General features: G+C 42.4%; 1 protein-coding gene across 1 annotated transcript; it reads left to right on the plus strand.

Moving 5' to 3' along the window:
- The first annotated feature begins 13,378 nt into the window (after positions 1-13,378).
- On the plus strand, positions 13,379-17,011 carry FZD1 (frizzled class receptor 1). Its single transcript, XM_066353718.1, has one exon. The coding sequence runs from the start codon at positions 13,515-13,517 to the stop codon at positions 15,453-15,455; it is 1,941 nt and encodes a 646-aa protein (XP_066209815.1). The 5' UTR covers positions 13,379-13,514; the 3' UTR covers positions 15,456-17,011.
- The last annotated feature ends 7,352 nt before the right edge of the window (positions 17,012-24,363 follow it).

The raw sequence follows: 24,363 nt of genomic DNA on the forward strand, positions 1-24,363 counted from the left end.
TAAACAGTTTTCCGCTTCACCTCTTCTCTGGGGTCTTAATCTCAGGGATGACCTCCAATAACCATGTCTGTATCTGAAGACTAACTTGCCTGGCTCTGATCAATTAGTCTAGGAGCAGACACTACACTCAAGATGGCCAAGGCATTCCCTGTTGGACTGAAAGACTTGGGGTGTTGATAACTCCAAGTGAAGTAAGTAATGTGAACTAAGTCACGTTAATGAAGCACAGTAGAAGGAAGATCCATAAACTTCTGCCAGAGAAGTGGGGTTAATTTGAATTTTGCATGTGTTTATCTCCCCCTATGTTCCCTTAGACACCTCTACGACTTTCCCAGGCATTCCTTTCTTTGGTGAAGCTATCCAGAATTGTCTATAATTCCCAAACAAAGACAATACTATTTATATCAGTGCCTTTCAACAATCAGTCTGCAGCCTGGTCTGCCAGAGATTTTGTGCCAGTCCATGGAAGAGTTAACCATCCTGATGTTGTGTGGAGACTATAGACCCAATGATCTTGGTATAATTCTCTCATATTAAGGGTGGTTGCCCCTTATCAGTCTATATCATCAGTGAAAAGACTATTGAGGTTGTCTTAGATATCTTTGGAACTTAGCTTAAATTAAATATTGCAACTTGAAATTTCAGTTGTATTCTATTAAGAATATTTTTTTTACTGTTCATCTGGTTATTTTAGAGAATTTTAATTTTATATTATTTTTATATTATTATAATTAAAAGATAATGCACAAAATACTAACAATGGTGTTTATTTCTGCCTTAGCAATCCCCAAAATACTTTTATTATTTTCACCAGTCCCCAAGTGTAAAAACATTGACAGTCACTCATTTATAACAACTGGAATAAACTCATGCATGCATGTATAATAAATGGTGCGAGTATTTGTTCCGTTTTTTGTTTGTTTGTTTGTTTATTTGTTTGCTTCTTCAGTGCTAGAATGAAGGCTTGTTAAGACAGGGGAGATGTCTACCTTGTTTGTTGTTTTATCTTGAACACCACGCAGAGTATTTGGCACATGATAGGTGCTTCATAAATATTTACTGAATGAATGAATAAATGGAAATACAAGACTGACACAGCTCTTTCTGAAGTACTCAGAGGTGTAGGGGACCATTGTGGGTTTGGATTACAAGTTGGTAAGCAATGCTCTGAACATCAACCCTTGACTGAATTGCTCCGGCGTACCTTTGGAAAACATCCTTTATTATCTGATGGCAAAAAGAGTCAAGTATGAATTCCCTATTTACCTTTGGATGCCAAGATTAGCTGGAATAACTTTCTTGCTATAGATGAAGAAAGCTCTCTGAACTCGTGCGGGGCAGAAAAAGGAGGATGGTAGCTCCATGAGGCAGCAGACCCTGCATCACCGTGGGGCCCGTCCCTGACTGACTGGGGGACAGCTGTGCAGCAGGAACAACACAGCCGTCTCTGGTGGTCGGTGTGTGAGGACAGAGTCGTGGCAGCCGTTTGCAACAGGAGGGCAGCCAGGGAGAGGATGGAAATGAGGGGCTCGTGGGGGTCCTGTTTTCTGTCTACTCCAATCTCTGGAAACAGGACTGAGAGAGTTGAGATCTGAGCCTCCATACTGGTTCTACAGCCAGAGCTCCGGAGTCGCCCCCGGCTCTCAGCACATCCAGGCTGGGGTGCTAAGTCCCAGGGTTACACTCTCTTAGCTGAGTGCTGAGGTTTTCTCATAAGAAGTAGAGACCCAGCAGGCTCATCACAGGCTGTGTCTCTCTGCATTTTTATTTATTTCTTGGTAGGACATGAGCCTGCTAGACAACCTGGTCAGATGTATGAAAACTGAGTTTAACAAAATGGGAACTTTGCATTTCTGTGCTTTAGCCATCTACTCTCTAATTGCCCTGAAAGACGAAATAACTTTGCACTGGAATATGTTTTGCAACCGCCCAACTCTGGATGCAAAAGCCATCTCTGAACTTTGGAATGATATCCAACTAAGAGTCAAGGACGAAAGCCTGATTTCCCAGCACTCACATACAGTAACCCTCAAGCTGCATGACTCACCTCATTCTTCCTGAGGAAGGTTCCAGCTCCACAAGTCCATGCCTGTCCAACCCTGTTAAGAAAATTCTCTTCCAACACACAGGTGTCTAGGCAGAGGTGAGACATTTTGTTCCATTGCTGTGGGTCTGAGACCATCAACTCTGTTTTAGTAACAATTTTATCTAAAACATTTATTAATATTTAGTATAGACCCATTGCTGTAAATTTTAGTTTAACAGTTTTTAAACAGCTTTACTGTAGTTAGCTAAGGAGAAATTATGTATCACAGAGGTTAAACTAACTCCTGTAGTCCTTAGCCAGACAACTTTGGTGCAAGTCTTCCTTCTCCTGTTCATTTGGGTGTGGCCAGTTCCTCATCTCCCTAAGCCTCACTCTCCTCCTCTGTGAAGTGAAGATAAAAAAGAGCATTCCTCACGGAATGAACATGAGAATTAACAAGCACACAGTAACTATTATTGTTATATTTATCTTTAACCCTGTAATATAAAATAACATTATTTTATCATTTAGATTAATTTTTATTGTGGCAGTTTTTTTTTCAAAATTGTTACAGATTCTTCGACACTGCTCCCTTTGAAGTACTGTCTATGTCTCCATCACTTGTGTCTGTTTTGACCTCAGACTATGCTGGAGGTGACCCTCTGACTTCCAAAGCTAGGTCGTGAAAGGACACGCAGCTTCTGCCCTGTTTGCTGGAATACTGAGCTTCCGTGTACAAAGTCTGACCGGGGAGGCCGCTTGTTACCCTCTGAGGGGCAGTCCCCTCAGAGTCCAAGCCACCCCTGTCTAGGAGGAGGCATTTGGGAAGTGTATCCTTCAGCACCAACTGTACTAGCTGTTCACTGCCTGTGTCACCCCCTTGTTCCTGGAGTCCACCCAGCCAAGTCCCGGATCATTCTTGATGTCCGTTGTCTAAATTCCTGACTCCATGAATCGTGAGCATAACAGAATAACTCTTATTTTATATTACTAAATTTGGAGGGTTTGTTACATAACTGGAGGTATGTGGAACATTTAGAAAATCACAGATTTGGAGGTAATAATAGGGAAAAGAGGACATCAGCCATACCAAAATCAGCAGATCCTATCTTGATCTGTGTGTATATTTTTCAAATATATGTTAGTTTTTTTATATCAGTTTTTAATGATGGCGAAGTTTGTGTTCTTTCTAAACTAAAAGTCAAGTGTTAACCTGAGGTTTTGCAGCAAACCAAATGCCACATAAACATCACAGACTGCAAGGCCTGGGGCAAGCACACCAGCCCATGTAGACAGAGCCTTCTCTTCTGTTCTTGGGAAAACTGAGGGGAATTGAAAGTTGAAAAGAAAAGCCCTTGGTTTAAACAGACCCCAATTGCACTCCAACTTATCTTATCAATATTGCAAAGATTCCTAAAATCAATGTGTTGAGGCAGTTTTATTCAATGCAGTTTGATTCAAGGCAGTTTTATTCACTTGCCTACCGATTAATATTCTGACTTTTTTATTTTTTATTTTTCTGAAGCTGGAAACGGGAAGAGACGGTCAGACAGACTCCCGCATGCACCCGACCAGGATCCACCCGGCACGCCCACCAGGGGCGACGCTCTGCCCACCAGGGGGCGATGCTCTGCCCCTCTGGGGCGTCTCTCTGCCGCGACCAGAGCCACTCTAGTGCCTGGGGCAGAGGCCAAGGAGCCATCCCCAGCACCCGGGCCATCTTTGCTCCAATGGAGCCTTGGCTGCGGGAGGGGAAGAGAGAGACAGAGAGGAAGGAGGGGGGGGTGTGTGGAGAAGCAAATGGGTGCTTCTCCTATGTGCCCTGGCCAGGAATCGAACCCGGGTCCCCCGCACACCAGGCCGACGCTCTACCGCTGAGCCAACCGGCCAGGGCAATATTCTGACTTTTCAATGTAAGCACACATAGCTCTCCATTGTAAACAGGATTACAGTGTGTTAAAGCTAGCAAAATATACAATACCCATTAGATTATCATACTAATTTCATAAGTGAGGACACTGAGGTTCAGGAAAGCAAGAAAACGCCCCATGATAAAAGAAACAATGGTGACTTGAACCCAGCCACGAAGAATACGCCAACGGCAGGCTTTTTTTCTGATGCAGAATGAATAAAAGAATGGCAAGTACATCTGCTAAAGGCCTAGCCCTGAACCAAATCGGATCACGGGAAAGGATACTTTAAGTCTTTTTTTTTTTTTTTTTTTTTTTTTTTGTGCTTTCGTGCAGAAACACCTTCTCCCATCTAAGACGCATCATTATATCTCAGTTTTTATCATAGATGGGTATAAGAAATGGCCATCTGACAATGCCCTTTGATGTTTGCTCTCCTTTATACTAAAACATCCAAGTAACTATTTTAATGCAAGGCACATTTTGTATTTCCTAATGAACTTCCTTTAGGTTACAAAAGTTGTGGGATTTATCTTTCTTGCACTGGTCTGCTACTGTGTCAATGCATGCGGGACTATATTTGAATTCTTGTTTCTCCAGTGGACTGGTTATGTGAGCAAGTCAACTTCTTAAACCTCCATTTCTGCATCTTAACTTGGGGTAAGGTGATCCTTGCTACCCTCACCAGCATCGTTGTAAAAATAAAGTCACAAACTAGGGTATGATGACAGCTTTCACAGGGGAAAGATGTTTCTTTTTTTCTTTTTAAATTTTTTTAAGTATTAGGATCTCTTCAGCTTTAGGTGTCTAATAAAGTACAAATAACTGGTGCTTTTCTTTACGCTGGCCAAAGAAATGTTGTCAGATCTGAAATGACAATGCCTGATTGTATATTCCATTTGTTCTTAATCATAATCCCAATGATATGATTTTAAGAAGATTTTGTACTGTTCTTTAGAAACTGTGGATTGATGTCCATGTCACCTTCAGCTAGAGGATTTCAGGTTAAATCAAGGAAAAACAACAACAACAACAAAGACAACTTGGTCCGACTCTAATTTTAAAAGATGTATAACATTATCTCTTCCATACACACACACACAAATGTCATGTTGTGCAGAAGGTAGAGCACTCATTTTATTTGCTCTCTTAAGAACTTCTTTCTTCACCAAAATGATTCCAAGCTCAGTTCCCCAGATCTTAGCCAATCAGAGAGGACTCTTTAAGCTCATGAAACATAAGGTTTTAATTTACAAGGGATCATCTATATTTCTTTCCCAGGGCCTCACAGAAAAGGACTACATTTTAAATCCAATACAAATGCCTGTATGTTTTGAAAAAGTTTTCCCAGATAATATATATTACTTCCCAATGCATATAATAACAATAGAACTAATTAGAGCAGAGATATGAGGTAGTTTTTTCTAACCTCTGGTCTTTTTTGAGACACTGAGATTTAAATAAGAGTTTTAGCAACATCTTCTTTCATGGTTTGATCTTTAAATTACAAGAAAGATTTTTGGATAATTATTACCCTAACTTGATGATAATTTAGTGATAGTGATGATATTTTTTTTCATACTTCTGTTTTTTTCATGTTCTCTGATATTTGTGTACAAGCAATCCATGATTCATACTGAGACCTATTGAACATACCCATCTATATTAAATCTTTGAGTCTTTAATGTGCATATCATGGTTGACTCTCAAAAGATAAGTTAACTTAGGATCTTAATATAAATCAGCCAGTAATGCACTATGAGATAAAAGTCCAGATAATCAAACTTAATATTTTTTTGATAAGCTTTTTTAAGAAAAACAATATATATACTTTTTAAAAAGGACTTTTCAAAGAGAGTCTATAAATTTTGGCTCTGTGTGTAAATGAATCTAAGAACTCTCACCAATGTCAAGAACAGATTTGTGTAACAATGAAGAAAAAAAGACATTTAGTTTTAGAATTGTAGCAAAAGAATACAGATGTTTTAGAAGATAGGACTTAGTTAATGTAGAAACTCCTGAGTTGGACATTCAAGAAGAAATGAGGTAGAGATCTATGCTGAAAGCTTAGGTAGAGTCACACCTAAAGCATTTTTATAAAAACAATCTAATAGGCCCTTAGGTGATACGGTTAGTTGGCAGGAAGGAATCACATAGTCTGAGCTCTTTCTATCACTATCAACTCCCTAAGCAAACAATGCCCTTTACTAGGAAAGAGAAGAGTCAGGAACCCCAAGCAGAGTAGACTAAGTTCTCCCTTTCCATTCTGGACACACAAAAGTGATACAGAAGTGAAAATCCAACCTTACAAAGTTTAGTTGCAAAATACATTAGGTCTGGCCCTGGCCGGTTGGCTCAGCGGTAGAGCGTCGGCCTGGCGTGCGGGGGACCCGGGTTCGATTCCCGGCCAGGGCACATAGGAGAAGTGCCCATTTGCTTCTCCATCCCCACCCCCTCCTTCCTCTCTGTCTCTCTCTTCCCCTCCCGCAGCCAAGGCTCCATTGGAGCAAAGATGGCCCGGGCGCTGGGGATGGCTCCTTGGCCTCTGCCCCAGGCGCTAGAGTGGCTCTGGTTGTGGCAGAACGACGCCCCGGAGGGGCAGAGCATTGCCCCCTGGTGGGCGTGCCGGGTGGATCCCGGTCGGGCGCATGCGGGAGTCTGTCTGACTGTCTCTCCCCGTTTCCAGCTTCAGAAAAATACAAACAAAAAAAAATACATTAGGTCTAATGCAGCAATTCTCCTACTACATTCCACAGTGCAGGAATATCAAGCAGAATATTTATATAATGTGTGTGCGTGTGTGTTTGTGTATTCCAAGTATGTAGGTACATAAGTATATTCCAACTGTAGGAAATACTAAGTGAGGTAAAGTTTTAAAAGGGTTCTTTACCTTACTACTTCTCAGAGAATTTATAAAGCTAACATGAGTCTCCAATAAGGATAAAGAGTATTGCCTTTTTCCAAACTTATTTGAACAAATTAATTTCACAGAACATTCTTAAGGAAGTTATGATATTTCACAGAATCCAGTTTGGAAAATGCTGGTCTAACTCGTTAGTGAGTCCCAGCATTGATACTCCTACCATTTCTATCTAATGTAGAAAACTATGTTAAACACAAAGGAATTGTCATGGTCTACACCCAGAAATCACACTTTTTCCTATAATTCTTAGGAGTGAACATGTTCACTCAATGGAAGTCCTTGGACTTTGGTCAGACACAAGGCTTACTATGGCACTTACTGGCTGTAGGACCTTGGACAAATTACTTAATTGCTTCAAGCCTTAGATTTTTCATCTACTGAAAGAATATAATAATTAGTACCTATGTCAAACAGTGGTAAAGTGACACAATGTATGTACATATAGGTGTACATTATGAAAAGCCATGCCAAATACATATGGTAGGTGCTCAAAACCTAGTCTTAACCAGTGTTCTATTTGACAAAGATGATTCAAGGCTCACATCCACAAGCCAGCAACCAACACCTCACCTAGAAGTTCAAGGTCCGCCAGGTCGAACTTGGAACAGTCACCTAACTGCTTGTGTGTCGATGTGCACTCAACTGTATGTAACTTTATAACTTGAACTGGGTCTCTGGCCCTAGTAATGACCAGCATTCAATCAGACATAAGCAGTATAGAGAAACTTCAGAAGATTTGGGAAAAAGCTGATCAAACAAAACCTTTGATATAAGAAAATTTGACTGAGTCTAATGCTTAAAAAACTAATATCAAGGAGAAATTGGATTATGTTTATAGTTTTTACCTAATTAAAATATTTTTATGAAGAAGTTCATAATAGTTTATACTTACTTAGTAATTTTTATCTGTGGATCTCAAACCTTTCCACAACCTGGAAAAATGATATATTTTAGATAAAAGTAAAAGTAAGTGGCTCATATTCCTCTTTTAATATTTTGATATCCACTATCTTAAAACCTTCCCAAAACTTAACACTAATTGTTATTAGCTACAATTCTGAACTGTTGCTGATTTTAAAACTTTCTCTTTATCACATAGGATTGATAAATTAAATAATATATTGATATAAAAAATAAACAATGTAAGTGGCTTTTTAACTTTAAGAGACATTTTCAAGACATAATTTTTTATTATTTTACAAGGTCATTTTTACACAAACCATATAGTACGTTTCTAAAAACTAATTTAAAAAAAATGAGTTACTCAAAAAGCATGTAAAAAAGGATTAATATAAACATCTTATGAAATGAAGCCAAAAAAGGCCATTTAACCTATAGAGCATCCCTTAACATTTCTGGGCCCAGTATTCTTTTCCTTTTTATTCGGTGAGAGGAGGGGTGGCAGAAAGCAGACTCCCACATGCGCCAGGACCAGGATCCACTGGGTAAGCCCACTAGGGGGCGATGCTCTGTACATCTGGGGCATTGCTCCATTTCTCAGCAACCGAGCTCTTCTTAGTACCTTAGGAAGATGGAGCCATCCTCAGTGCCTGGAGCCAACTCGCCCCAGTTAAGCCATGGCTGCAGGAGGGGAAGAGAGAGGGAGACAAGAGGGGGAGAGATGGAGAAGCAGATGGGGGTTTCTCCTGTGTACCCTGACCAGGAATCAACCCTGAGACATCCACATGCCAGGCCGACGCTCTACCACTGAGCCAACCAGCCAGGGCCTGGGCTTAGTATTCTTAATTGTAAACTAGAGAAAAATAACTAGTTCCTATATGATGTAGTTAATTCCTTACAGCTCCATGATCCAGTAAGAATGACTTTTTCTTTCTCTGTAGCTCCAATTACTGCACTTCTGAGACCCCTTACTAAGACACTTTACTTCTGGGTGGAAGACAAAATAAGCTCAAGAATTTCAACAGAACTTTTGAGGCAGAAGAGTTGTCACCTACTCCGAGGAGTAAAACTGAGTAGTCTGCCATAGTCCCTATCCCTTACACAGTTGAGAGAGAAGGACTTGCAGTAATAGTGGCCAAGTCACCTAGAATGACCTGGAGAGAACAGAGCAAAGGACAGACAAGTCTTTACAAGAGAGGAGTGGTAGAAGGAAAATGGTTTGGTAAAGTTTTTAAGCATGGGGTACCATAAGCAAAAGGGTAGAAGGCTAGAGAAGTGCCCCAGGAGCCTGTGGATCAGGACACTGGAGGGTAAAACGAACAGTTATGTACTGTGAATGCTCAAAAGTCATCAGAGAGCACCTGGGATTCCCAACCTTCTTTTCAATATCAGTGTTTCATGAACGACTGCTAATACACACACACACACACACACTCACATATGATGCCTACTATACATTTAGCACCTATTGCTTTTTCTTGTAATATATACCAGGAATTCAGAAACACTTTAGAACAAATATGTACTCTATGAATTTACTGAACCCATAAATATTTGAAGAATAATATATGTATCTGAAAGTGTCATTTTGTTTTAACAGGTAAAGATATGACTACGCATTCTTTAGAGACACCAACATGCATGGTGATGAAATTCACAGTGCCCTGTTAGTATGTAGTACAATTAATGTCGCTGAACTCAATGTGTTTGCTACCTGGGGTGTCCTAGTCAAGAATGAAATGCGGTTGTCTTTAGGTAGTTTTATTTACTTGTAGTAAGTAAAGGAGGCAGGGGAATCACATCCAAAGCTCTGTCTCTCCAGAGGGAGTCTTAGCCATTGCTTATATATACCGGTTAGTCAATTACATCTTGATTTCTTCTTTGCAGTTGACTAAACTTATGGCTGAGTTTCTGTCAAGCTCATCTGGTTACAGCTGTATCTGCAAAATACTGTGCTATATTTTAACATTTACCAAGAATAATATTTAGTAAGAACAGCTCAGACCTTGAGACCCTTGTCTCATCTAACAATTATTCCCATCTGAAGTAGTGACCTTCATGTGTAGACTAATCTTCAATCTTTTCAGTAACAGTGCCCCAGGTTTTTTCCTCTATAAGCATCACCTACTTATGTGGAGAAAAAGTGGCCTTTAATAGCTCCCTATTGTCTGTTTGTATAATTAAGCCCACACTTTTTTAGCATGGACTAAACCTTTCTCCTGTCTGCCTTCCCCCAAATATCTCAGCCAACCTCCACCCACCTAACCCTCCCCTACTCTGGGCTCCTTTGGACAATTTAAGCATTTCAGAGGTCCTCCTATCTTTTGCATCTTCTACCCACCTTGCCACCAGAGATCCCTCCCTACCCTTTCTACAGGCTGGCTGCTTCCCTTGCGTTCCTTCAGCTTACGATGTGCCTTAGGATAACTGACCTACACGTCTGGGCCACCCCTACTCTGCCCTCCTGGAAAGCTGAGCCATGTCTACCTAACATTACTTGTAGCGTAATAGGTGCTTCGTAAGAAGTTATTAGACAGATAAACGGATTAAAAAAAAGATGGGATGTTTGTAACCCAAGAGAGTCTAATCATGGGCCAAAAAATCCTAGGTGGAATTAATAATATAATGGCACTTGACTGATAAAACTGAATCATGTAGTCTGACCAGGACCTGACACAGGGGATAGAGCAGGTGTGGCCAACAGTTTTTGCCCCGGGCAAGATTAGAAAGAAAACTTTTTTCACGTACGAAATATTAAAATTAAAAAATGTTAAATACAAAAACGATTCATTTAAGTAAACAAAATTTTATTATGTAATTTGTTTATGAATAAATGTGAGTGAAAAATTTTAATATACAATATTATTTTAATAAAAATATTTTTTAATAAAAATATAATTATATACCATATAAATATCCAAACTGTATTGCAATCAATCAAAACAATATTTAATTAATAGAATTAGCTTGAAGGGGTTATATCACAAATAAAACAATTATTTCGTTTTACAAACACCGTGGACACATTTTCAGTTATCAACTGCAGCTATTGTCTATGCTACAATGCTACTTGATTCAGCACATTTGACCTGAAAAATAATGAATTGTTTGACCTTGCATGTGCACTGGCAAACTCCGCCTAAAAGAATGTGGGTTTCACATCGCCGCTAAACGTCAAACAGTTTATATCAAGTACAGACGAGTACAAAAGTTGTAAATCTTTATAATGGAATTTTTTAAAAAAAATAAAGAAGTATCGCAAATCCATTCGACCAATTATTGGAAGTTAACTCTAGATTAGTCACAGGCGGAATTCTTTTCTGCGTATCACTATCTTCTTAAATATCTCAATTTCCAATAACCAAAGATACTTCCGCTTCTGAGTAGCTGAGATTTTAAAGTAGTGAAGAATATTAAAAAAATTTTTTTTTTTTTTCTGAAGCTGGACACGGGGAGAGATAGTCAGACAGACTCCCGCATGCGCCCGACCGGTATCCACCCGGCACGCCCACCAGGGGCGATGCTCTGCCCCTCCGGGGCGTCGCTCTGTCGCAACCAGAGGCACTCTAGCGCCTGGGGCAGAGGCCAAGGAGCCATCCCCAGCGCCTGGGCCATCTTTGCTCCAATGGAGCCTTGGCTGCGGGAGGGGAAGAGAGAGACAGAGAGGAAGGAGGGGGGGGTGGAGAAGCAAATGGGCGCTTCTCCTATGTGCCCTGGCCGGGAATCGAACCTGGGCCCCCCGCACGCCAGGCCGACGCTCTACCGCTGAGCCAACCGGCCAGGGCCAGAATATTAAAAATTTAATTGCAGGCCGCATATACTCATTACATGGGCTGGATCCGGTCAGCGGGCCATATGTTGGCCATGCTTGGGATAGAGTGTAGGACTGGGATGCAGAGGACCCAGGTTCAAAACCCCAAGGTTGCCTGCTTGAGCATGGGCTCTTCTAGTTTGAGCAATGCTCACCAGCTTGAGCTCAAGGTTGCTGGCTTGAGCAAGGGGTCTCTGGCTCAGCTAGAGCCTCCTGGTCAAGGCACATGAGAAAGCAATCAATGAACAACTAAGGTGCTGCAACAAAGAATTGATGCTTCTCATCTCTCTCCTTTCCTGTCTGTCTGTCCCCATCTGTCCCTCCCTCTGTCTCTTTACGTCTTTGTCACACACACAAAAAAAATCATGTACGTAATTATCCATCATCTGAAAAACTCTAACACGGAAAAGAAGAGTGTAAGTCAGTCCAGATGCATTGTGTTGTTTGAAATTAAGAAGGGGATGTTCAGTCTTCTTTTAGCTTTCAGACGTCCATGTTTTGCTTTCTAAACTTGCATTGCATTCCCAGCTCTGCGAACAGGTGGAGACCCAGTCTGCAGCCCAGCCTCTGGCATCTAACTGGCCAGGGTCAGACTCCTTGAAGTTCCTTCCAGAGCCACGGGCATCCTGGGCTTTGGGTGGCTCCTAGTAGCTCCTCAGGGCCTAGGCTGCCAGCCAGCGCAGCTTGGAACCACCTCTGGGGCCTTGGGTATCTTATCGAAGATGCTGAGGAGGAGGGGATTCTTATTTAATGGGCAGTTTCCCTATGCTTCTATTTCTGACTTGATCAAAGAGGAGAAAAAGGAGTTTGACTACAAGAAGAATAGTAGCAAACAGAGCATCTGGCTTGAATTTTTTAATTCCATCAAAGTTGTTGTTTTGTTTGTTTTTCACTTTACAGTGATCCTGTAAACTTAATTCTTGTGGGAAATGGCGCACCCCAAACCCGCCAAGCCCAGCCCGAGGGCTCCTAGGGTTTATTAGGGTAATACTAAACAAAACCCCGACAGACACAAACTCAAAAGAAGCCTGCGCTCCTCAAGTCAAAGGCATCTGTTCTGATCGCCTCGCTCGGTTTGCCATTTGTAACCAACGTTAAGAGCAGGATTTTCAAACATGAAAATGAATAAAAGAAAAGAAAAGCTAAGTCTCGCAGTCCGCTGACTCCTATTCATTATCTCCAGCAGCATATGGGACCATTCTCCTACTTGTCCCCTCCCTCTCTTCCCCAAAAGCAAAAGCAACCAAGCCCGTCCCGCTTCTTAGCAAACCCAGTCTTTGTGCCTGAGCGGTGCCTCCGCCACTCCACTACTACTTCCTCCACTCCTGCCTCCACCTCCTCCCGCCGCCGCCGACTTTGGCGCGGCGGGCGCCCTTTGCGCGGGGAAGCCGGAGCCGCGATTGGGCGACGGTCCCTGAGCCTACAGTTCCGCGTCGGTTTCAAGGCTCCTCCCTCCTGGTGAAAGACAGACTGCGGGGCGCCTGGAAACCGGTCCGAGGGCGCGCGAGGGAGAGGAGAGCTCTCGAGTTGAGGGATTGACACAAATGGTCAGGCGGCGGCGGCGGAGAAGGAGGCGGAGGCGCAGGGGGGAGCCGAGGCCGTTGGGCTGCCGAGAGTTGCGCGCTCTGCCGGGCCGCGGCCACTAGCACGCTGCTGCCAGCCAGGAGCCAGCGAGCCGAGGGCCAGGAAGGCGGGACGCGACCCCGGCGCTCCCGAGCCACTCGGGCTCACCCCACCGCCCGCGCTTCATGAATCGCAAGTTTCCGCGGCGGCGGCGGCTGCTGCAGGAAGCGGAGCGGGAGCCGGGGGCGCGGGCCGAGTGCGGCTCCGGCTCGACGGAGGGCACAGGCGCGGAGGGAATCGCCCCGGCCGCAGGGGGAGCCGCTGCCCGCCGCGCCACCGCCAGCCCCAGCCGCCCGGCGCTAAGAAAGGAGCCCAGAAAGTATGGCTGAGGAGGAGGCGCCTAAGAAGTCCCGGGCCGCCGGCGGCGGCGGGAGCTGGGAACTTTGCGCCGGGGCGCTCCCGGCTGGGCCGGCGGCGGAGGGGCGCTGGGACGCTGGCCACCACCGGCGCCGGCCCCCAGCGGACTCCGGGCGCTTGGCGCGCTGGCTGTTGCTGCTGCTTTGGCTGCTTGAGGCTCCGCTGCTGTTTGGGGTGCGGGCGCAGGCAGCGGGCCAGGGGCCCGGGCCGGGTCAGCAGCCCCCGCCGCCGCCGCCTCAGCCACAGCAGAGCGGGCAGCAGTACAACGGCGAGCGGGGCATCTCCATCCCGGACCACGGCTACTGCCAGCCCATCTCCATCCCGCTGTGCACGGACATCGCGTACAACCAGACCATTATGCCCAACCTGCTGGGCCATACGAACCAGGAGGATGCGGGCCTCGAGGTGCACCAGTTCTACCCGCTGGTGAAGGTGCAGTGCTCGGCCGAGCTCAAGTTCTTCCTGTGTTCCATGTACGCGCCCGTGTGCACGGTGCTGGAGCAGGCTCTGCCGCCCTGCCGCTCCCTCTGCGAGCGCGCGCGCCAGGGCTGCGAGGCGCTCATGAACAAGTTCGGCTTCCAGTGGCCGGACACGCTCAAGTGCGAGAAGTTCCCGGTGCACGGCGCCGGCGAGCTGTGCGTGGGCCAGAACACGTCGGACAAGGGCACCCCGACGCCCTCTCTGCTGCCGGAGTTCTGGACCAGCAACCCCCAGCACGGTGGCGGGGGGCACCGCAGCGGCGGCTTCCCCGGGGGCGCCGGCGCGTCGGAGCGAGGCAAGTTCTCCTGCCCGCGTGCCCTCAAGGTGCCCTCCTATCTCAACTACCACTTTCTGGGGGAGAAGGACTGCGGCGCGCCCTGCGAACCGACCAAGGTGTACGGGCTCATGTACTTTGGGCCCGAGGAGCTGCGCTTCTCGCGCACCTGGATCGGCATCTGGTCAGTGCTGTGCTGTGCCTCCACGCTCTTCACGGTGCTCACGTACCTGGTGGACATGCGGCGTTTCAGCTACCCGGAGCGGCCCATCATCTTCTTGTCCGGCTGCTACACGGCTGTGGCCGTGGCCTACATTGCCGGCTTCCTGCTGGAGGACCGAGTGGTGTGTAACGACAAGTTTTCCGAGGACGGGGCGCGCACCGTGGCGCAGGGCACCAAGAAAGAGGGCTGCACCATTCTCTTTATGATGCTCTACTTCTTCAGCATGGCCAGCTCCATCTGGTGGGTGATTCTGTCGCTCACCTGGTTCCTGGCGGCCGGCATGAAGTGGGGCCACGAAGCCATAGAGGCAAACTCGCAATATTTTCACCTGGCCGCCTGGGCCGTGCCGGCCATCAAGACCATAACCATCTTGGCGCTGGGTCAGGTGGATGGCGACGTGCTGAGTGGCGTGTGCTTTGTGGGGCTCAACAACGTGGACGCGCTGCGCGGCTTCGTGCTAGCTCCTCTCTTCGTGTACCTGTTCATTGGCACGTCCTTTCTGCTGGCCGGCTTCGTGTCGCTTTTCCGCATTCGCACCATCATGAAGCACGACGGCACCAAGACAGAGAAGCTGGAGAAGCTCATGGTGCGCATCGGCGTCTTCAGCGTGCTTTACACAGTGCCAGCCACCATCGTCATTGCCTGCTACTTCTACGAGCAGGCCTTCCGGGACCAGTGGGAGCGCAGCTGGGTGGCCCAGAGCTGCAAGAGCTACGCCATCCCCTGCCCCCACCTCCAGGCTGGTGGAGGGGCCCCGCCGCACCCGCCCATGAGCCCCGACTTCACAGTCTTCATGATCAAGTATCTTATGACGCTGATCGTGGGCATCACGTCAGGCTTCTGGATCTGGTCTGGCAAGACCCTCAACTCCTGGAGGAAGTTCTACACCAGACTCACCAACAGCAAACAGGGGGAGACCACCGTCTGAGACTAGGGGGCTCGCTCAGCCTATTCCCAGCTCTGGGCCGGGTCCCAGTCACCGCCAAAACCTTCCCCCATGGAATCCAGGCCAAGCCTGGTTACCACAGGCTTCCTCGCTAGACACTTTTGCAGGTTTCTTTTAACAACATAGTTCCTGCAAAAGCTTCCGTTCCTGGGGGCCAACGGACTCGAGGGCCCATCTGCCTGAGGGGTGATGGACCGACCTCTCTCTCCTTGGTATCAGGACTATACGCTTTTATGATTGTAAATAGCCTGTGTAAGATTTTTGTAAGTATATTTGTATTTAAATGACTGATCACGCGTTTTCTTTTACTTTACTTTGGGGGGGGGCGGGTAATTTGAATTATTTAGGGCGGTTTTACCTTTTGAGGCTTTTCCTTCTTGCCCTTTTCCGAGTATTGCAGAGATAAAACCAGAGCGCACCGCCCGGTGCTCTGCTGGTTCGTGCGCCCCTCCCTGCTGCGCGCGGGTGGGGTGCGTCTGGGGCTGAGCGGCCCGGGTCACTTTTCACCTCCTCTTTCTGCTCCCTCCCTTCCCCTCCTTGCTTGAGTTTGGAGATCATAAGGTACTGAACTTCTTAAAGCTTTCAGGTCTGCCCTTGTCCGGGGCCAGATTTCGAAGGCCTGTCAGTTTGATTTCCCAAAGTTGAATTTTTCACTGTCGAAAACCTTCCCCCTAGCTTCAAGTAGGCCCACGGATGTGGCTGCCGGCAGTCCCAGACGCCCTCCGCTCCAACGCCCAGACACTCCCTCCTTCCACTTAAGTCGGTTAGAGGGTGAGTGGGATAACCAATGCCAAACTTTTTAAAGTCTAATTTTTGGTGGGTGAGCTCATTTCATTCTCTAGTGTTTAAAACCTGGTATGAGTTTGGCTAGCGTCATGGAAAGATGTGGTTACTGAGATTTGGGAAGAGGCATGAAGCTTTGTGTGGGTTGGGAGAGACTGAAGATGGGGGTTGTAAAATGTTCGTTCTAATTGTATACTGATGCCTGGCAACCTGCCTCTAGGACTGAGACAGTCTGCGTTTAGATTTTAGCGTTCTGTAAAATGGAAACGTTGAGGTCACCTGGAAAGCTTTGTCAAGGAGTTGATCTTTGCTTTCCTTAACAGGACAGCAGAACGTAATCTGAAGATGAAAACTTGAAGTGTGTAAGGGACTTCCTCAAAATGAAGTGCTACTTTCTGATTTTTTAAATCAAATAATAATTAGACATATACCAGCAACTTTAAAATGTAAAAGTTGTACTTTCAACATATTAGGATTCTTATTCAGCAACGCATTCTGAGGAAGAACAATCCACATCATTAATAAGAAACTGGTAAGGTTCCAGGATGTACTACTGGAGGCAGAATAGTTGATTAGCTCCCGAAATAAACAAGAGAGGGGCATGCATGCTAAAGGGAAATTGTGTGCAGGTCTGCTACATTAAATCCTCTGTGCTCCGTTCTGGATTTACAGAAATGTATCAAATGTAAATCTTTCAAAGCCATTTAAAAATATTCACTTTTATGCTCTGTGAAAAAAAAAAAAAAAAGAGAGAAGCAATCCTGATTGTATTGTAAACTTTAAGAGTTTATCAGAATGCTGGTACTTAGGACCTAAATTTATCTATGTCTGTCATACCCTAAAATGACAATGGTCTTTGAATTTGGTATGCATTTATTCTGTTCACTATCACAAAATCATCTATATTTATAGAGGAATAGAAGTTTATATATATATATAATACCATATTTTTAATTTCGCAAATAAAAGAATTAAAGTTTTGTACAAAATTATATGGTTTTTGTGCCTGAAAAAAATAGAGTTAAAACTGTCTAAACTATGAACTGTCTTTACATTTTATAGTGTCCTTTATAGTATATAAATTCAGGAATTCAATGAAAAAGCCTATCTTTAACCATCATACCTGTCCTTCCAAAGAATTAGCCTACTTGTATTGTGGTTGACATTGTGAATTCCCTAGAAAAGATCTGTGTTCATGACAATAACAATATAAAATAGAAGTTTGAAAATTATTTCTTTACTCAAAGATTATTAAAAAGAGAACTCTAATTTTAATATATTTCTTTTTCTTTTAAGGGGTAAATATACATGACTTTTTTTTAACATAGAGGTTTATTTTTAAATCATCCGGGCATCACTTTTGTCACAATTTTTTTAGGTATTGTCTTATATTTTCCATAGTTTTGGATATTCTAAAACCATAAATAGGTATTCACTAAATGGTTAACTGTGTTTATAAGCATTTTAAACAGCAGTTGGGTGTATAAGGCTATTTTGTTGTTTGCTTCTGAAGACTCCATTTTTATATTGTTTAAGGAATCTTCTCCAGAGGCATTATCTAGTTGGTGTACCCTTAGAATTTATATATACATATAGAGTATTTATATGTGTGTGTATATATACATGTGTACATACACATATAAATATTCTACATGTATAAATATGTAAAGTAAATATATCTACATATATCTACATGTGTGTACATATACATATATATACACAGAAATACACATTAATTTTTATAAAATAGAGTCGCAAAATTTACTTATACATTTTACAATATGGAAATAAGGTTATGAGAAACAGAAAATGCCAGATGGAAAACCTCAAATACCTTTGAAAAACAAGTCTTTTATTCCTTTAGAGACTAAAAATATCTTTATTAAGTTTTCCATGAAAAACACTTTGTGATCAAATGACAAGGGGCTAAAATGAAGACCATTGATATGACAGAGGTTCTTTCATGGTTGTAAGGCAACTGTCTTACAAGTCATTATTTATTTTAAGGCAAATGAAAAAGTTGAATCTAATTGAAAATAGAGCATTCAGTTTTAAGTACCGAGATGCAATTTTATGTTCTTTTTTTCTTTGTTCCATTAATCTGATACAGTAGACATCTGAGAAGGTTTTGTTGTAGAGACACAAAAAAATAGCAATTCTTTCACCAAATTGAGACGTGTTTCCTCACAAGATAATTTAATCAGATAATTTCTGGAAAAAAAATTAAGATTATTTTCTATCCAAGGAATAAATATAAAGCATTCTTACTGTGGGTGTCCTCAAAATGATGTAACTATAAATTTGATGCAGAAAGGTTTTATAATGCTGGATTTAAATAGCTTTAAAAGACATTTTCCAGTAGATACCAGTTTTGAGTTTAGAAAACAAATTATGCAGAATATAAAGATTATGTGTATTATTTTGGTTCTTTCAATACTGGTGGAAATATAAGACTCACCTGGAAAATTGTAAAGCTGCTGGTAATATGGTCCTATTAACATGCTGTTTCCATGATAAACCCTATTTTCAGGTGGTTTTTTTTAATCAGCTATCATGAGAGTCAATTTGCCCTCTCAAGTGTGTTTGATTCAGCTTTTATACATAGTATAAAAGCCTTCTGATGCTTTAAAAAAATTTTTTTTAACTTAAACTTTGTGGGGGCAGAAAGTTGTATTTTTATCTTGAAGCCAGCCAGTGTCAAACATATGCAATACAGCTGGACTAGATTTTTCAGTTTGTCTGGGATATTATTCACTTGGCCGGAGTTTATTGAACTGGTCCTTTTATGTCCAGCGAGCACTGAAGCCTTCTGCTGTAGTTGCGTCATTTCTAAAGTCCACTAGGAAAGGAGACCACAAGGAAGAGTTGGTGACCAATTAAGAAGAAAAAAATGCCTAAACCACAAACCATTTCAGAACCTGGATGGCTTCCCATCACTTTTTCCTGATCTCATATTGCAGTCTTGGTATACTTGTTTTTTTTTTGTTGTTGTTTTAAAGATGCCATAATTTCAGTGTGTGTGTTTGGGTCCCACTTTAGCTACTCTAGCTTTTATTGCTTTCTAATCCACCTATTGGTTGTAGGTCCCGTTTTATGTAATGTACATGCAGTTCATTGAAACCAGTGGTGTGACACTGGGGAGCTCTGATACATTTCTGATTATAATCTGTGTAACTTGGGCCTGAGGGATAAGAATCAGAATGTCATTACCTGTGTCTTGGGGTGGACACTAGTCACACAGTATTGAATACTTCACAGAATATATTAATTTCAAGATCTTGCAGGATTAACCTGTAGGAGCCAAAATAAGATGTGGACTACACATACAAGAACTCTACAATTTCCTTGCTAAAAGGAAATTGCAATTCTACCTGAAATTCAAGGCTTTTACTTTAAGGCCCTTACATTTGAAATGGGAGTCTTACAAGGGAAGTGCCAAACAAGGTCAAGTTTATTTTAAATGATGCCTAAATTTTACATCCATATTTCAACTGTTGTCAGATCCCAATAGAATTTGAGAAACGGTCCTTGAGCTTCAATCATGACTCAGAATATCCTTTAACTTTTTGGGCTTAAATATTTTCTGTTCACTTTGGTCATACCTTTTGACAATGGATATGCAAAGCCGTAACAATTATAGTGACAAAACAGCTTATTTGGAACCTGGTGATTAAAAGACAGATAGACTCCAGACTAATTTTATTAAGTGTCATCATGATTTGTGGTGACAAGTGTCTCTACTTGACAGAATCAAGTTCTTATAATCAATATAATAACACTTCCTTTTCCCAGCTTGCTTACAAGTTGGTTTAGGACCCTAATAATATGTCAAATCAAAGGGCTTCTCACAGAAATCTCTCTCATGTAATGGATGGGCTCAAGTACAATCTATGAGTACGTTCTAGGGTGAACACAATATTCTAAAGGTTATCAGTTTTATAAGTAAAGCAGATTCTTAAATTGCTGGAAAAGTATAACATTCTCCAATAGAGATTTCTCTCAATTATTTTATATTAAGATGGTGATATTTTAAGGAGGAGTATTTCAGGGTGATAAAATCAAACAGCATTGCATTTTCTAAAGAGATCATTACTACACCAGTTGAATGCCATATTTGTATGGGTAATAATTCTAAAAGCAAGGTTTTGGAATATCATTGATTTGCACATTTTACACATGTATTCTGTTAAAATAAAACTGGCTTGCTTGAAGGCAATTTTTAAGTTGTAAAATGTATATATAATATGCATATTTCATATAAAGAAGGTCTCAAGAAATTTTCATTCACAGTATTATTGGCTTTCAAAACATATTCACAGGAATACAATGATTGACATGAAAAGAAACCACTATTGCTGCTTTGAGGTAGTCAGGATCTGTCACCAGGATTTCTTTTCTTTCCTTTTTAAAAACCAAGTATCCTCTAATTTGTGGATATCTCCATGTTTCAGATCTCAATACCTGTTTGAATTAAATGTGCAGGGGAATAACTGCAGGATCCCCCCGTAGACAAAGTGTGGCCTTTACTTCCTTTCAAGTTGGCAGTGTGTCCTTGCTTAAATGCAGCGCTCTGAGACAGATTGTTCTCTTGCCCTTGGAAATGCTTCACAAATGTAGCAGCAAATTCCTGGAAGTCATGCTAGCTAGTTAAACGCATATTCCAAATGCCAAATGCTACTTGATTGCTATGAAAGCTTTTTTTCTTTAAAAATAAAGGTAGATGTGTAGACTGTTCTTGACCTTGTATTTCCAATTCTTGAGAAACACTTTTTAAAAGTTAAAATTCAATAAATCTTTGGTCAAAACTCTTATCTCAGATAGAGTGACTGGCTATCTACATCTGCCCAGGGCCAAGGGGTTTCTTGGGATATGGAACTTTCAGTAAGTAGTCAAACCAGGAAAAGTCCTGGTCAAGCTGGGATGGTGGGTCACCTTATTTCATGGATCAAATTGTGTTTCCAAGATAGAGTAAAAGCTTCAAGGTTGATCACTGCTCCAGATGAAAACTATTCCACGGTAGCATTAGCCTTTTTTATTACCAGATGAAAAGCCAATAAACCTAACCCTTTGTTACTGATCTTCACAGTTAGAACCAATCAACAGAAGCTGAGGGAAACATGAAGGTCTAATGGAACAAACCACATTGATATCTTGACCACTTGCCTGAGCCTTCTACCTCCCGAAGAAATGGGGTCTAGATACAGGAATCCGAGCCCTGTCAGGCTACTCATGAAGTCAGGTTATCGGTGTATTTTTATAAAAGGCTCTCAAAAGTGTTGCCTGGAAATGCATAGAGTTCTTTTTTAATTGACGTTAAAATTTATCAAATTGTGAGGAGCTGTTAGGTTTTTGCTGGCTCGTAGACAGCCACCTTCTCATGGTGTGTGCTCAAGAGTGTGGAGAAGAGAGCGAGAGAGATCTCTTTTAGTAGGTGTATTAATTCCATCATGAGGGTTCCATATTCATGCCTGAATTTAAGCCTCATTATTTTCCCAAGACCTCACCTCCAGAGACCATCTCATTGGGTGTTAGAACTTCAACATATAAATTGGAGGAAGCAAACATTTAGCCCATAACAGTCAATAATATAAATATTTTATTTAAATCTAGGCAGAGATGTACAATATCATAATTTCAGTGGAAATAGACCTGTAAATAACATTAAACAATTGTACAGTGGTACCTTGAGATACGAATTTAATTTGTTCTGTAACCGAGCTCGTAAGTCAGTCAACTCGTATATCAGACTGCCAATACTGAACCCGTGCGCCAATGCCAACGCCAACTAGCGGCAGCTTTCCAAATCACAACTCGTATCTTGGAATTTTGCTCGGATCTCAAACAAAAATATGGACCAAGTCGCAGTTCGTATCTTAAAAATTTCGTATGTTGGTCTGTTCGTATCTCATGGTACCACTGTATTGAAAAATTCTTTAAAGGTGTCTATTAGTATTATGCTATGATACTTCCTATTCCACATTTTCATTTTCTTTTACACATTTCTCTGCATCTCTGAAGGTGTTATGGTGCAGAGGAAGAACTCTGGTCTGGGAGCCAGAAACTGAAGTTCCAGTATTGACCCAGGAAGTCAGATTAAGGGACCTTGGTAATGGAGACACTAATGACATAATAGATGAGAAAACCCTTTTAACAGTAGAGCTCTGTACAAATGCGAGGGGTTTTCATTATTCATATTGAGCTAATTAAGGAGGAGTCTGAAGTTACTTGAAGATTCCTTCCCAGTTTTGACTGCTGTACATCCCCAACTTTTAGAAAAGGATATTCTAGTCACTGAGGGGACCCAAAGTGACTGGGGACCTTTCTGCAGTTTTCTTGGTCACCCATCCTCTGTCTTTGTCACTACACTTGGATTGTCTTAAACACACGAAGGATTTTCCCAGTTGTTAAGAGATTCTGGTTAAATTTATTAAATGAATCTGCAGTGCAACTGCTGCACCATTTGAGAGAGGTTAGGTTCCAGTTAGAAGAAAAAAGGTCCTTGTTTGAGAGGGCTGGTTTGGGGCAACAATTCTACACGAATGTTTTAAGATCAGAGGAGTAGGAGGGCTAACAAGATGTTCTGGGTCCAAAAGTGGCAAGTTCACAGGCATACACTCTGGAATGAGAGCCTTTAAAGGGTGGCACCACTGTCCTAAGAACTCTGTCCATTTACTCATTGATGAGTTGGGGTAGATGAAAGAAACAGCCTGGCTGGGGGGAGGACATCTCTATGTTTCAAAGGCAAACAGGTTGGGGTCATTGGCACTGGCAGGGGTAGAAAAAACAAGTGTAATGAGAACCAAAATCAACTATTATTTCCCAGGACTCACCCTGGTGGAGGTGAGTAGAGTAGTTGAATAGAAACATATTTTGAATCAGGCCATAACTGGATTGGAAATACCACCTTCTTTCCTTATTCTCCTGTTCAAAAAAAAAAAAAAATCAATTTCAAGATAATAAGGAACTGGAAACAGAGAAGTTGAATGTCATATTGAAAAGAATGTTGGACTTGTTAGACCTGGCTTGACTCCCAACTAGCTCTTAGCCTTTAGATTCACCTAAAATGGTAATAATAACAATATTGTACTAAATTGGGAGGATGTTGGGAGGATCAAAGAAATAAAGTATATATAGGTATTTTTAGCACTAGAGTGACCATTTCAAATCTTATGTCTCCTCTCCCCCTTGTATATTTCTTTTGTCTCTTACTCTTCTCTCTATTCTTTATCACCCCTCCTCGCTCATTTCCCATAATTCCCTTGCCTTTCTCTTCCTTCTACTCCCCATTATGGCTGATGGAAATTGGACAGGCATAATGCAAACTAATGCCCTATTTTTTCCTGCATCTTCTTTTGAGACTAAGCATGTTTTATGAGGCTTATTCAGATAAAAGATTAAGTTAATGGGCAGCCTTAAAGTTAGATGACACAAATAATGTTCTGTATACCAACTAGTGATCTTTTAAATCATAAGTGCATTTCTATGTAGTCATGCCCACTCTGGACACACCATTTGAAGTTCAATTTTGTTACAGCTGCTAACAATTCTGTCCTAATTGGTAGGTCATACACTTGAGTAACATGACAATAGCCCTTTGAGATCACTTCCAATCATGACTAGGAAAAGAATCATCATTTCCTTTCAGAAACATGCTCCTCACTGCGATGATAGCCAATTGAAGAACTGAAGGAGTCCTTTGTTCCTGTTGACCATATTTCCAAAGGGAGCTTATTCACTAGCATTATAAAAATGTTCCTTTGAAACTACTGAAACATACTGAATATATTTTAGTGTGTAGTGAAGTCAGGCAGGGTTGAAGGTTTATAGCCAAAGCAGTTGATTGGTCATTTTATTATTTTTTTTATACAGAAAGAGTAGCTAGCCATTTAGTGCCTTGATCACACCTGTGGTCTAGTGTATTTTCTATTGCTGCTATGAAAAGTTACCACAAACCTGAAAAACACAAATGTATTGTCTTACAGTCCTATAGGTTGGAAGTCTAACATTGGTTTTATTGGGCTACAGTCAAGGTGTATGGCTTGTGTTCCTTTCTGGAGATTTTAGAAGAGAATCCGTTTCCTTGCCTTTTCCAGCTTTCAGAGGTTGC

Source organism: Saccopteryx leptura, chromosome 12 (assembly GCF_036850995.1).
Source record: "Saccopteryx leptura isolate mSacLep1 chromosome 12, mSacLep1_pri_phased_curated, whole genome shotgun sequence".
Taxonomy (NCBI): Eukaryota; Metazoa; Chordata; class Mammalia; order Chiroptera; family Emballonuridae; genus Saccopteryx; species Saccopteryx leptura.